Source organism: Mustela nigripes, chromosome 1 (assembly GCF_022355385.1).
Source record: "Mustela nigripes isolate SB6536 chromosome 1, MUSNIG.SB6536, whole genome shotgun sequence".
Classification (NCBI taxonomy): Eukaryota; Metazoa; Chordata; class Mammalia; order Carnivora; family Mustelidae; genus Mustela; species Mustela nigripes.
In genome coordinates, this window is record NC_081557.1 from 732,999 (window position 1) to 746,930 (window position 13,932).

At 68.5% G+C, this 13,932-nt stretch overlaps 1 protein-coding gene across 1 annotated transcript in view; it reads left to right on the top strand.

Moving 5' to 3' along the window:
- LOC132016659 (mucin-2-like) overlaps nucleotides 1–9,129 on the top strand; it is a 26,698-nt gene extending 17,569 nt beyond the window's left edge. The window contains exons 30-48 of the mRNA XM_059398249.1: nucleotides 1,055–1,260; nucleotides 1,532–1,761; nucleotides 2,069–2,243; nucleotides 2,648–2,895; nucleotides 3,441–3,624; nucleotides 3,878–4,100; nucleotides 4,733–4,911; nucleotides 5,275–5,359; nucleotides 5,485–5,585; nucleotides 5,675–5,706; nucleotides 6,336–6,510; nucleotides 6,674–6,778; nucleotides 6,888–6,928; nucleotides 7,144–7,266; nucleotides 7,351–7,449; nucleotides 8,098–8,226; nucleotides 8,344–8,383; nucleotides 8,653–8,779; nucleotides 8,871–9,129. Of these exons, the coding sequence (XP_059254232.1) occupies nucleotides 1,055–1,260; nucleotides 1,532–1,761; nucleotides 2,069–2,243; nucleotides 2,648–2,895; nucleotides 3,441–3,624; nucleotides 3,878–4,100; nucleotides 4,733–4,911; nucleotides 5,275–5,359; nucleotides 5,485–5,585; nucleotides 5,675–5,706; nucleotides 6,336–6,510; nucleotides 6,674–6,778; nucleotides 6,888–6,928; nucleotides 7,144–7,266; nucleotides 7,351–7,449; nucleotides 8,098–8,226; nucleotides 8,344–8,383; nucleotides 8,653–8,779; nucleotides 8,871–9,108 (2,740 nt within the window). The 3' untranslated portion in view covers nucleotides 9,109–9,129. The remainder of the gene's footprint in view (nucleotides 1–1,054; nucleotides 1,261–1,531; nucleotides 1,762–2,068; nucleotides 2,244–2,647; nucleotides 2,896–3,440; nucleotides 3,625–3,877; nucleotides 4,101–4,732; nucleotides 4,912–5,274; nucleotides 5,360–5,484; nucleotides 5,586–5,674; nucleotides 5,707–6,335; nucleotides 6,511–6,673; nucleotides 6,779–6,887; nucleotides 6,929–7,143; nucleotides 7,267–7,350; nucleotides 7,450–8,097; nucleotides 8,227–8,343; nucleotides 8,384–8,652; nucleotides 8,780–8,870) is intronic.
- The last annotated feature ends 4,803 nt before the right edge of the window (nucleotides 9,130–13,932 follow it).

Consider the following 13,932-nt stretch of genomic DNA (forward strand, 5'->3'; position numbering starts at 1 on the left):
GACCCCCATCCCCCCTCCCCAAACCCCGACCTGAGCCTTCCTTTCCTTCCAACTCTCAGTTCACCTTTCCTGCTTCCACAGAATCAACGACACTTCTGACCAGCACGACAGCCATCGTGGAGATTTCCAGCACACTGTCTCCCTCTCCGCCAACTGAACCAAAGGGCACTACCACTGGGGGCACCTCGGCCTCCCCTCCGCCCTCGCCCGGGAGCAGCCCTCCAGGCACGTAATCGGCATGGAGACTGTGTGCTTATGGTGTGCTCAGGCCCCTTGGTCTAGGCGAGCGAGCTTTCCTGCCAGGGAGCTGTACGGCTTCTCACATGTGAGGTGCTGCCCCCGTGCTGCCCGGGGAGAGGGTCCCCGCGTGAGGGTCCGGCCTGCCTCGCTTGCATGGCAGGATGGCTACTGAGCATTGAGGGAGCTGCTGAGCGTCAGGCTGTGTGTGAGCGGCAGAGCTGAGGGCTCCCCACTGCTCCCCAAGGTGTCTCTCCACAGGCCCAGCTGCCCGCGGTTCTTGTTCCTCTGTCCTTGGCAGAGTGATGGGCACCAGGGCAAAGCAGCCTAGGGAGGGAGCCCCACTATGGCATGTGGGGCCAGTGGGGAAAGGAAGCTGCTGGCCAGGTGCCCTAGGGACCCTCCTTCTGTCTGCCACTTGCGTCTGCACCTCCCAGTAAGGCTTTGGAGGGCAGCTGGTCAGCACGATCTCAGTGGGACCGATGTGACCACGGCTTCCGCCTCCCCGCCGGGGACCTAACGTTGTGGAACGGTGGGCCCTGCGCTCCTTGTCCTCCCTCGAGGCCGAGAGCCAGGAAAGTGGACGACGGCCTTTCCATGCCACGTGCCACACCTCGAGCAGGTTTTTTTGCGAGGAGGCGGCATCTGCCATCAGGCTCCTGTGGCCTCTCAGAGAGCGGTGCCGTCAGCTCCGCCCTGAAATCTCCATTCCTACAGGCCCGCAGACCTCTGGCCCCACCTCCTCGAAGACCACGCCTACCAGCGAGACCACCACCAGGCCCCCCTCGCCCACCCCAGGAACCCCCTCCACACCCACTCCTACAACTGCGTCCACGACCACCACAGGAACCCCCAGGCCGCCCGCGCCTTCCAGGCCCCCAACCGCCAGCACCACGACCTCCTATGCGCCCACCCCCACCCTGACCCCGATCTCCACCCCCAACGTCGGTGTGAGCACGGGCCCGGTCAGGTCCTCCACTCAGGTCCGCTGCTGCGTTTTGAACGAAACATACTACGCACCAGGTATCCCAGCTTCTCACTCGGGTTCTTTGGTGACCGGCTGGTGGGGCTTTGGCCTCTGCTTTACCAGGGGTGAGGGGTCAGGCGTGAGTTGAAACCGGGAGCTCGTCGGGGAAGCTGGATGCTGGGTGTGGGCGGCTGTCCCTGTGCTCAGCCCCCTTTGCTGCAGCCGTGTGCCAGGGGCGTGGGGGTGGGTGGCCTCGTGGGGACGCACCTGCACAGCCCGGTGGCCAGCCCTGTCTGGACAGTGGGGGACCGGCCTCTCCCCCCGCAGGCGAGATGGTGTACAACGGCACGCACGGGGACACCTGCTACTATGCGAACTGCTCGCTGGCCTGCACCATTGAGATCTTCAACTGGTCATGCCCGTCCATGCCCTCCCCGGCACCCACCCCTTCCAAGCCGACACCCATCTCAACACACAAACCACCCACGCCTACAGCATTGAGCACAGTGGCCACCACCAAGCCCCCTGGGTGCCCGGACTTTGACCCTCCCAGACAGGTCAGTGTGCCGTGGGCCAGTTTTTGTCCCCTTGGCACTAAGCACACGCACCGGGCCACCAGGCGTCTGGAGCCCAGGCGCTGCCTTTCCGCGGGTCACCCCAAGTTGTCCCCGTCTCTGCGGCTGCACCACTGGCCTTCTGGGCACAGGATCCGCTGGAGCCCCCGCATCTCCCCCAGCCTCCCCTGCTGCGGGGAGCCGGCTGGCAGTGAGCCGCGTCCTGCACGGGGTGCCGGGTGGCTCGGCCTCCAGCGGGCGTGGGAGGGGGTCCCGGCCGGTGCCTCTGAACCGCGCTCTCCCGCCGCAGGAGAATGAGAAGTGGTGGCTGTGTAACTGCACCATGGCGATCTGCAAGTACAACAACACCGTAGAGCTCGTGGAGGTGGAGTGCGAGGTCCCGCCTGAGCCCACCTGCGCCAACGGGCTCCGGCCCACGCTCGTCTACAGCCCTGAGGAGTGCTGCCCGCACTGGGAGTGCGACTGTAGGTCCCCCCGAGGCACGGGACCCTTGGTGGTGGGGTGACAGCAGGGTCTGAGGCCCTTGGGTGCGGGGCCTGGGCTGGACGCCGTGGCTGCCTGCGGTGGGCTTCCTGCTCACTGCCCCTCCTCGGCAGAGGGTCCGGGGGAGGGAGTGGCTTGCCTGGGGGAGCAGGGCCACCCCTGCAGAACGGTGCTGCTCCCGGGGCTGGGGGAACAGAGCTGGGCTTAGAGCCTGGGTCTTCTGGCTCCAAAGCGAGGCTCCGTCCCACAGAACGGGCTTGGAAGCCCCACGCGCCCTGGGGGTTCCTGCTCACGGTGCCCGTCCGGCCGGGGCTTCCGCCGGCTCCTGCCCCCAGCGCCGCCCGGGCCGGGGTCTCTGCGTGGCTCAGCGGCGCACCCTCCACAGGCTACTGCGCGGGCTGGGGGGACCCCCACTATGTCACGTTCGACGGGCTGTACTACAGCTACCAAGGGAACTGCACGTACGTGCTTGTGGAGGAGATCACCCCCACGCTCGGCAACTTCGGTGTCTATATCGACAACTACCACTGTGACGCCAACGACCGGGTGTCCTGCCCCCGCACGCTCGTGGTGCGCTACCAGTCCCAGGAGGTTCTCATCAAGACCCTGCAGATGATGCCCATCAAGGTCCAGGTGTGCGGCCAGGTCGGGGACGCCCATGCAGGCTGCGCCGTGCGCCCGTGCCCTCGCTCTGTTGTGGACCGCGCTGTCCCCTGACCTCCGCGCTCATGTTCCACCACCAGTCCGGACCCCAGGTCTCTGGGCGGAGTCCCCTTCCCAAGCACGGCGCTGGCCACACACTCGCGTGGGGCTGCTCGTGTCCTGGAGCCGGAGCCGCACCCTCAGCCCCGGCGTCTCCCGGGCCTCTGAGTGCAGTGTCCTGTGACCTCCCCCCGGGGACTGGCCAGGACAAGTCTGGCGAGAGCGATGGGAACGAAGTGGGAAAGGGACCAGGGCCGCCGCCAGGAGCCGGGGGACAGGCTGAGGTCCACCCACTGGACACACCAGCCTGAAAACAGGCAGGGGTGGGGTGATCCCAGGTGCTCTGGGAGGTCTCAGCTTGCCCTGACTCACCCCTGTCAGACCCACGAGGCTCTGTTTCCCGAGTGGCCAGGTTGAGGTCAGCTGAGGGTCCCCCGCCTGCCCGCTGGCTGTCCTGACCCCGTGTCCGGTCACAGGTGCAGGTCAACAGGCAGGTCGTGGCCTTGCCCTACACGAAGAACGAGCTGCACGTGTACCAGTCGGGCATCAGCTACATGGTGGAGATCTCCAAGCTGGGCGCGCTCATCACCTACAACGGACTCTCCTTCTCCATCACGCTGCCTCACCGCCTGTTTGGCAACAACACCAAGGGCCAGTGCGGTGAGCCCCTCGGCCCCTGCGGGCCCCTCCCCCCCCAGGAGGGCAGCTCGGAGGTGGGGGGCTGGGTGAGGGCTCCTGCCAGCCCTTCCGTGGTTCTCCCGCTCCCAGCTCCTGGCCCCGTGGGAAGAGGCCGATGGGGGTCTTGTCCCGTCTGTGCCCTTGGCCCCGGCCTGACGGTCTCCGGGGGCCCCAGGCGGGAGAAGGGGAGGGTCCGGGCGCTGGTGTGTACGACCTGGGCTCCCTCCCCACACAGGCACGTGCACCAATGACACGGCGGACGACTGCATGCTGCCCAGCGGGGAGGTCGTGTCCGACTGCGAGTTGGCGGCTGACCAGTGGGTGGTGAACGATCCCTCCAAGCCACACTGTCCCCACACCAGCGTCACCACCAAGCGTCCGGCTATCACGCCGCCAGGGGCCAGCACCACCTCCGGCAAGGACTGCGCGTCTCCCCTCTGCGAGCTCATCAGAGACAGGTGCCCCTGCCAGCCCCTTGCAAGCTGCGGGGTCAGGGTCTCAGGGAGCAGTGGCGTCTCGTGCTGCACTCCCATCTGCAAAGAGGAGCTGAGGCCCAGGGCTGAGCACGGGGCCGGGACGTCCAGGGCAGTCAGGGTGCCGTGGGCAGGTACTGGGTCGCGGGGGGCCCAGGACTGGGGCTTCTCACGTCTACGGGGCTGAGCTGTCTTGTCACGTAGCCCCGTGCCTTTCCTGACCTCCCGATCTCTCCTGCCTCGGTGGGACTGGCTGAGCTGCAGGCCACAGGGAGAGGGGCTGCGGGGCCAGCCCGAGCACTCAGGGCTGGGATCCGGGAGAAAGCCCAGAGCCAGCGGCCATGCGCGCGAGGGCCTTATCCCCAGAGCTGTGCGAATTGAGTCTGGGGGACTCCCTGGGGTTGCAGGCGGGGGGTCCCGGCCCTTGGCAGCCACTTAGCTTGGAGCTCCTCTCCACCCCCAGGCCGGGTCGCGCGGTCACTCCCCGGACACTGTCCTCCCACGGGCGCCTGTTTTGGGGGGATGCAGGCTGAGCCAGGCTCCGGGAGGGCCTCTGGGTGGAGGTGCTGGGTGGCTGCGGAGGGCCGGCCTGAGTATGACCCGCCCCTCCCCCACAGCTTGTTCGCGCCATGCCACGCTGTGGTGCCCCCCAAGCACTACTACGAGGCCTGCGTGTTCGACAGCTGCTTCGTGCCCGGTTCGGGCCTGGAGTGTGCCAGCTTGCAGGCCTACGCCGCCCTCTGTGCCCAGGCCAACATCTGTGTCGACTGGAGGAACCACACCCACGGGGTCTGCTGTGCGTGTCCCCCCACCCCAGACCTGCGGCCCGCGGGTCTCTGGGCTTCTGGGCTTCCCTGGGTGCTGTGTCTGGCCTGAAGCCACGTCGGGGGTGGGAGGGCCGGGTGGGCGGGGAGCGCACGCAGGCCTGGGCCTTGAGGCGGGAGGAAAGACGGGCTGGGGGTGCCGGGGGGCCTGGGGCTCCCGCCAGCCTGGCTGGGCACTTGGGCACCTGCATCCCAGCTCGGGGATGGCGTGGGGGGCTGAGGTGGGCGGCGCTGGACGGCTGATCGCTCTCTGCTGGGCAGGCCTGTCCCTCGCCAGGGGGCCCGCGGGCACTCCCTCCGGACTGCGGCTCCTCTGATCCCTCTCCCTCCCGCAGCAATGACGTGCCCACCGCACAGGGAGTACCGGGCCTGCGGCCCCGCGGATGAGCCTTCCTGCGAGTCTAGCACAGCTGCTCTAAGGTGCGCAGGGACAGCCAGCTCGCCCCACGGGTGTGCGCCAGGGTGGCAGGCACTGTCGGGCGTCGTGGTCCCGCGGGCCTGGCCCTGCCTGCGACACACCCGTCTCGTGATGTCCTCCCCCCCAGGCCCATGGCGCAGAAGAACGCCCGCTTGGTGGAAGGCTGCTTCTGTCCTGAGGGCACCATGAACTACGCCCCCGGGTTCGACGTCTGCGTGGAGATGTGCGGTATGGCGCCCGCCCTCCTGGCTCGGCGAAGCCCCCGGGTCCTGCGGCGCTGGGCTCCGCTAACGGACTTGTGTTCTCCCCCTCCCCAGGCTGCGTGGGACCTGATGACGTGCCCAGAAAGGTCGGCCCTTCCTCCCGGCGCGGGGAGGGACTCACCCACACACCCGGAGTCTGGGGGGCTAGGGCGGGTCGCACACAGGAACCTGGGAGTCTCAAACCCTGCGTCCTGTCGTTCAAGTCCTGGAAGGCTGAGCCTGCAGGGGTGCCCCCTGGCTGCCCCCTGGGTGCCCCCCCATCTCCCACCCTGCCTCTCCGTCCCCCCGCCTCCTTCTACGCATCCACACCGGCACGCAGCCACCCTCTCTCCCTCTGTCCGTCCGACTGTGCACCCACCCTCGGGCGTCAGACACTCCGTCCAAATCCAACATTACATCTTGGCCGTGTTGTCCGTGTCTTCCACGTGCGCTGGATCCTTGGTTCTAGCCCACGAACCCCACACACACGTGTGGCGATTTGCCGCGTGCCAGGCCCGTGGGGGTAAATGCTAGGATTGGGTCACGGCTGTGTTGTCAGTGATGTGGCCCTTGTGCGGGGACGCGGGGAGGGCACGGGGTCCCTCAGGACCCTCGGCACCACGCCCGCCACGGTGCCCCTCCCGGCTGAGTGCCGGCGCCTGGCGGGCGGCCCCGGCACGCGGAAGGGGGCGAGGGGGCCGGCGCTGTGACCCGCCTGCCTACTTTCTGCCCCCAGTTCGGGGAGCACTTTGAGTTCGACTGCAAGGACTGCGTGTGCCTGGAGGGCGGCCGCGGCATCATCTGCGAGCCCAAGGAGTGCCGCCAGGAGCCGGTCGCGTGCCTGGAGGACGGCACCTACCCGCTCACCGAGGTCAACCCCGCCGACACCTGCTGCAACATCACGTCCTGCAGTAAGAGCCCCGGAGGGATCCCCAGCTCCGCACCGAGCGCGCACCTCCGACCTGGGTGCCCGCAGGGGCTGGCCCGGCAGGGCGCGTCCCCCCGAGCTGCGTGTGGACGGCGGCCGCAGCCTGCAGGCCCTGCCCTTCCTACCGCGTGCTCTGTCCCCCGCAGAGTGCAACACGAGCTTGTGCCAGGAGAAGCCGCCCAAGTGCCCGCTGGGCTTCGACGTGAGCAGCGAGACCAAGCCCGGGAAGTGCTGCCCATCCTACTCTTGTGGTCAGTGGGGCCTGGCGTCGGGGAGCCGCGGGGGGTGGCCCCACACGGTACACACACCCAGCGTCGCGTGCGGGGCCTGCCTGACCCCGTCCCCTTTCTCTTCCTCCAGTGCCCAAGGGCGTGTGTGTTCACGCGAATGCTGAGTACCAGGTGAGCCCCGGCCGAGGGGCGGTCCCGGGTGGAGGGTCCTGGGCCAAGGGGGGGGTCCTAGGCTGAGTACCAGCTGAGCCCCGGGGGGGGGGGGGGGGGGGGGGGGGTGTGTGCCCGCCCTGGGCCTTCCAGGCTGTGCTCGGGCCTGCGGACGACCCCCTGCGGCAGGCGGGAGGTGTGGGCGGGGCCGGCTTCACCGGCCTCCTGCTCCCCAGCCTGGGTCGCCAGTGTACTCCTCCAAGTGCGAGGACTGTGTCTGCACCAACCGCACGGACAGCAGCTCGCGGCTCAACATCATCTCCTGCACCCACGTGCACTGCGAGGACAGCTGCAGCCCCGTAAGCGCCCCGCCCCCGCCGGCCCCCCGCCCGGCTCCCGGCGCCCCTCCTGCTCCCGCCGACCCGAGCGTGCGTGTCCCGCAGGGCTTCGAGCTGGTGGACGTGCCCGGGCAGTGCTGTGGCAAGTGTCAGCAGACCCACTGCATCATCAAGAGACCCGGCACCGAGACCATCATCCTGAAGGTGCGCGGGGAGTTCCCCCCCCCCCCAGCTCACAGGGCTCGTCCTGCCTCTCCACGCGGGGTGGGGCGCGGGCGACCCGGAGCCAGCGGCGGAGCCTGGGACCACTCCTTGTCCCCAGCTGGGTCTCTGCTGGGTTGGGTGCGGCTTTGCAAGGGTCCTGGGGAGGCCATGACCCGGGACTACAGATGAGGGCTGGAAACACCGTGAGTGGCTGACTCTTGCCCCCCGGCGAGTCCGGCGCCAAGATCAAAGGGAGGCCCTACTCCCTGCAAAGGCTCTGGGGGCCCTTCCTGCCTCTGCAGCCTCTGGGGCTCCAGGCAGCCCTGGGTTCGTGGCCACATCCGTGCACTCTCTGCCCCCTGTCCCGTGGCCCCTGCTCTCTGCAAGGACACTGGTGGCTGGATGAAGGGCCACCTGTGTCATCCACGATGGTCTGCTCTCCTGACCTCTAACTTTGTCACATCTAGAAACACCTTTCTCTGCACGAGGGCCCATCGGCAGGTGCCGGCGGTTAGGGTGTGGATGTGTCTCTGGACTGCAGGCTGGCAGTTGTCCCGAGGCCCCTCCTGGGTGTCCCCTGCCCGGTGGCTCGGGGCCCGCCGGCTGGGTGTCCTGCTGTCCCTCACCACACCGCCCTCTGTCCTACAGCCCGGGGACATACGTCACGACCCCACCAACAACTGCACCTTCTTCAGCTGCGCGAACATCCACAACCAGCTCATCTCCTCCGTGTCCAACATCACCTGCCCTGACTTCGACCCCAGCATCTGCCTCCCAGTGAGTGGGGGGTCCCCAGGAGCAGTCCGGTCCTTGTCGCTCCACACCCCGTGGCAGGAGGGGCTGCTTACTGTTGGGGGGCGGTCCTGGGTCCTGGCTCACTCTTCTTCCCTCCAGGGCTCCGTGACGCTCATGCCCAACGGATGCTGCAGGAAATGTGAGTGCGCCCGGGTGGGGCGGTCCAGCCGGGGCCCTGGAGTGCGGGACCCTGGAGTGGGAGAGGCACGGGGGACGGCGTTTTGCCTCTGTCCACTGGAAGCTGAATTTGACGGGATGCCCTGTGGGCTTGGGGGCAGCCGAGGCCGGATGAGATTGGGGAGGGAGAAGCAGCCGTAGGGAGGAAGCCGTGGGCCCCTGAAGGTGTGGAGAACCCCTGCCCCGAGCTCCGCCAGACCCTCTCCCAGAGCTTCCGCCCCCTCCTGCCAGGCATCCCTCGGAATGAGACCAGGATCTTCTGTTCCACCGTCCCCATGACCAAGGAAATTTCTCACTCCGGCTGCACCAAGAAAGTCGTGATGAACTCCTGCTCTGGGTCCTGCGGGACCTCCGTCAAGTGAGGCCCAGGCCCGGGGGGGGGGGGGGGGGTAGGGACGGGGCTCCTCTGCCTGGGAGCGGCTCCTCACCCTGGCCCTCCCGTGCCCCAGGTACTCGGCCGAGGCCCAGGCCCTGGATCACCAGTGCTCCTGCTGTAAGGAGAGGCGTACCAGCCAGCGGGAGGTAGAGCTGAGCTGCCCCGACGGCAGCTCCCGGAAGCACCGCTACACCCACATCGAGAGCTGCTCCTGCCAGGACACCGTGTGCGGGCTCCCGCGGGCTCAGCGCAGGGCCCCCGGCCTCGAGCGGCGCGCCAGCCCCCGGGGCCTGCCCCTGGGGAGGGACTGAGAGCAGTCCTGCCGTCCAGGACCCCCCCGCCCTCCACCGTGCCCTCCCGCTGGCCTCTGAGCTCCCTCACCAAGCAGCCTCGTCTCGGTCCATATTTATTTTCTGAGTCTTTGTTCGATTCTTCGCTTTCCCAAATAAACTCAGGCAGACGCTGTGCCCGTGTGTTTCAGTGGGGGCTGGGCTCTGGGTGGCTGCAGTGGGGTGAGCGAGTGAGAAAGTCCGGGGGGACAACCCCAGGGACCGCCTCCCCCAGGTCACCTGCGGAAGCCCTGTCCTGTCCTGCTCTTGGCACATCGCAGAGCCGGGGCGGAGCAGGTGTCCCCTCCGGGACTTCCAGCTTTGACTGCACAAAGGGGCTGTCCGGGGTCTTAGAGGCTCAGGGCGTGTGTGCATGTGTGACTCAAGTGGGGATGTGCACGCGTTTGCATCTGTGTGAGGGGACCGTGCCTGGACCTGGGTCTCTCTGCTGCGAAGAGCTTTGTTCTTGGTCCACGACCGGGGCAGCAAGCTGGCTCTGAGGCCGAGGCAGGCCTGGCCGGTCTCTCCTGCTGCTGGGCGTGCCCACAGGGCCACCAGCCCCTAGACCCCATGTGCGGAAGTTCAGGTTGGCTCTGCGGATGCCAGCAGGAGGCTGACCTTGTGTGTGTGCGCCACCGCCTGGCCACCGGCCCGTGGGTATTTGGGAAGCGGTTGTGGGAGCGGAGCCACCAACATGGGAATTTTCAGGAAGGGGCTCCTCTGGTCCTTTTCGACAGAGTGCTGGGCTGCTGGGCTGTCTGGGTGGCCGTGGAGAGAGCTGGACCTGAGCCAGAGCTCGCAAGGTCAGGCGGGGCCCGCTGTGTTTCCCGAGGGGGCAGACCCCCAGCCTGACCGGCAGGCGAGGGCTTGGGGTGAAGTCACCTGCGAGTACCCTTGGAGCCCGAGGGGAGGCCCCCAGGCAGTTTACCTTGGCCGAATGGAGGCTCTCCGGGAGGCTGGTGCCCACGGTGGGCTCCGCAATGCTGGGGGCCAGTGAGGGCTTGCACTGCGGAGACCAGAGCCCCCTCCTGTGCACTCACTGCATCCCTAGGAGCCAGCTGAGCCCTCCCCGACCTGCCCCTGCCGGACCCAGGGAGGGCTGTGATGGGCCGTCAGGATTCGTCTGCGCATCACCCTGGGACCCACGACCCTGGGACCCGGAGGACAGTCCAAGGCCCTCCTGGCCTGGGGGTGGGGCCCAGAAGCCCCGGCACAGCTCCCTCTGGTGATGGCAGGAACCTGCATCGTCCCTGGCCAAGACCTGCGGACTTTCCAGGGGGCAGGTGGCCTGGACTGGCCTTGCAGCCGCCAAGTGACCTCCTGGAGCAGGAGGTTTGCTGAGGGCATGGGGTAGGGGCTCCCAGGCTCTGCTGCATGGCCGCGTGGGGTCTCTGGGGGCGTCAGAACCAGCCTTTCTGTAAAGTGGTCGTCAGTCACCGTGTCTCCCCCGCAGCTGCACCTGTTTCGAGGTCCCCACCCCCAGCCCTGGGGCCTCCAGGGCCTTGAGCTCTCGCAGCTCCTGGAGCGTGGTGTGTTCTGTGGACGTGGAGCCGGGCTCCTGGCCTGTCCTGGCGGTGGGTCACTTCTGCCCTGCCTGGCTGAGCCCCTCCAGCCGGACCACCTGCAGGACAGGAACGGGGTGGGGGTGCTCAGGGCCTGCATCCGGTTGGGAGGATGGTCAGCCTCGGGCCAGTGTCCTCATCCACCTCCTGGCTCTCCAGCTGTGAGGCAGGGGCTCTGGGTGACCAGCGGTCGTCAAGGGGCAGCCGGGCAGGCGCTCCCTGGAGGGACGCGTGGACGCTGTGTGCCCTGCGCGGCAGTCTGGCCCTGCCCGAGCCCGTGGGTTGGGGGAGCTCTTCGCGTCTTACAGGATGCTCCTTCTGCTCCCTCTGTGTCCGTGAGGGCCCTGCTGGGGATGCCCTCTGCCCAGGAGCAAGCGCCTTGGCCGTGCCCGCCCAGCCCTCTCTCCGCAGCTTCCTGGCCTCGGCTCTCCGGCAGAGAGTGCCCGAGCCTGCTCTGTGGGGGCCCCGCACTGCTCCAGGTCTGGTTTCCAGCCAGGGAGGGGTCCGTGTGGAGACCCCAGTGTGGAGGCCACCCTCGCCCCGCTGTGGGCCCTCCTCCTGTGCCCTGACAGCCTGGGTCCCACTGGGGATGCGGCTCTGTGCCCTGCCTCTCGCAGCCTTTGGGTGCAGCAGACCACAGGGGCCCGGCCTCAGATGTGCTCCAGCTTGTGTGCGGGGAACCCAGCCTGGTGCCCTTCTGTCAAGCTGGGGTTTCTCAGTGAGGGCTCAGCAGAGCAGGGGCCTGGCAGCCCCCAGACCCTCGCCCTGCTGGCCCGGCCAGGACACGCTTTTTGGGGTCCCTCTGCCCAGAACCAGACGGGCAGGTGCTGGGGCGTCCTCTTCAGAGGAGGAGGGGTGGGGAAGGGGAAGGGGTGACAGGCAGTGAGGGAGAGGCTCCGTCCCGTCCGGCTCTTCTGGCTGCCTCATCCGGCCCACGCCCCTGAGCTGCGTTGTCGGGGGCTCGGTGGGGATGCGGGACGTGGATCAAGGGCCAGGTGGCAGCTGCTCCTGCTGTAAGCTTGGACGCTGGGCCACGCGGTCCCTGCTGCGCCTGAAGGTGCTCTGGGGAGAGGGGCCTGGCCACCAGGGCTTGACGTAGTGTCCAGAGGTTAGGGCCTCTCTTGACCACACTGGCCTACGTTGTCTGTCCACACGCGTCCCCTAGATTAGATGCGTGCCTCACAGTGCTGCTGCCCCTGGTTCCGGGGGGGGGGCCACCGTGTCCCGTGGGGCAGGGGGCAGGGGGCATTTGCACTCTCAGCAGGCCGGCCTCACGGGCCTGGTGTGGCCTCCAGAGGTCTGTCCGGTTCAGACTCCGGCTACGCCCCAGCCTCGGTCTGTTGAGGGCCTGGGACGCCCTCCCAGCCCATCCCCTCCCAGTGGGATCGTGACCATAACCACAAACGGACAGTGGCCAGCCTGCTGCCCACCAGGCCTCGCGGGGGCTCATTCTTCACCACGGGGGGAGGTGGCAGAGCCTGGGCCCCTGCCCGGCCCCAGAGAGTGAAGGGGCTCTGGGGTCACCTTGTCGGGACGTGACGTCCAGCCAGACGCTGGTGTTCCTCCTGGGCTCTGCCGGGCACCACGGGTGAGGGGACCCCTGGGTCCCACCGTCCCGCCCTCAGTCATGGGGCCTCCGTGGAAAGAACCTACCCTGAGCAGCGCTTCCTTGAGCAGGAGGCAGGGCGGGGGGCGGAGGCGGCTGCCCCTCCTGGCTGTCGCCCCACCGCCGTCTCCAGGGGTGCGTCTGTCTGGAGTCAGAGCCGCTCCGGCTGTCCGAGTGGTGAACACGGGCTTGTGCCGGCGTGCACCACGGGTGCCTCTCGCAGGAGTGGGCGACCCACGACCTGTGGGTCCTGCTGAGGGGTCCGGAGCGGACACAGTTGGGGGGCAGAGGGCGGAGCCATGGCTCCCTGGGACGGGGGCCTGGGGCAGGGACCGGCCGCAGGGTGGCGCGGACACGCTCCGTGGTGGGCATGGGACGGCGCAGCTGACATTTACCGGACAGCGGCCACCGAGGCGGCTTACGGCCTGTGAATCCGACTTCCAGACGAGAGGAGTCTGACCGTTGCCCAAATCGGCCAAGGCTGTTCGCCACCTTCTGACGGTTCAGGCACTCAGGCTGGGGGGGTTCGCTGTGCACCAACCCCCCCGCTCCGCACCGCGCGTCCCAACGACCCCAACCAAGTGGGGCTTTCCCAGGATCCAAGGACACTCCTGGCCGGTGGGCCGGCGGGAGGTGCAGCGCCGCGGGGCAGCAGCAGGGGGCGGCAACGGGCAGCGCCGCACCCGCAGGCTCCGGAGGAAGCCGCCGGCCTCCAGGGACAGAAGGAAGTGGCCGGTCTCCAGCGTGGGGCCGCGGAGGCTTTCTCTCCCGACGGACACGTGGGCGGAGCGGGAACCCCCTCGTGGCCGGTGGATCTGTCGGTGCTTCTCGGGCACCGCGTGGCACGGCCGGTCCTCGCGGCGTGTTCCGGTCACTCCCGGTGGAGCGCAGGAGGCGGCGGCGCTGCTGGACCCTCGCGGGCTGCCCCACGCCGCGGTGGCGCGGGAGGGAGGAGCGGGTGCCCGCCGGGAACCCAGAGCCGGCCGTGCGGTTTCCGCACAGCCGAGGTGCTTCGGGGGACAGGCGGGGACGGGGCAGGCGGAGCACGCGCCCGCTCACGCCTTGGGCCAGGGGCAGAGCCACTGGGTCTGCGCGGCGAGCTGGGGGTCGATCCTCATCTTCACTTCACAGAGGGCGAGCTGGCGGAAACGGGAGTGCGGCCTCGGTACGCACTGCGGCCAGCGTGGTCCCCCCAGCCCTGCTGCTCCTGGGTCACGCCCAGCGGCCAGCGTGGTCCCCCCAGCCCTGCTCCTGGGCTCCCTCCCTGCAGTCGGCGGGGGCTTGGGCATGTCCACCTCTGATCTCACTTGTCAGCCGGCTTCTTTGGGGGGGGAGGTCCAGAGAGGCAGCGGGCTCCTCCCGGCGGCCGGAGCCGGTCACTGGGCTGTCCCCGGGCCAGCGCCGCTTCACTGCACTTTGCCTCACTGCACTCAGCGAGCTCTCCAGCCACTGTCCACTATCCTGCACGGCTGCGAGGCACTCCTGGTCTGCCCACGACAGGGACGGGCTTTGCCACAGCTCTGCAAGGTGAGCAGTGGTGTATGGGGCCGGCCTGCCCCCTCCCTGCCCATTGTCCCTGAGCTCCGGCCAGCCCCCTCCCCAGGGAGCCTGGACACTGCCCCTTCTGCAGCCTGGACC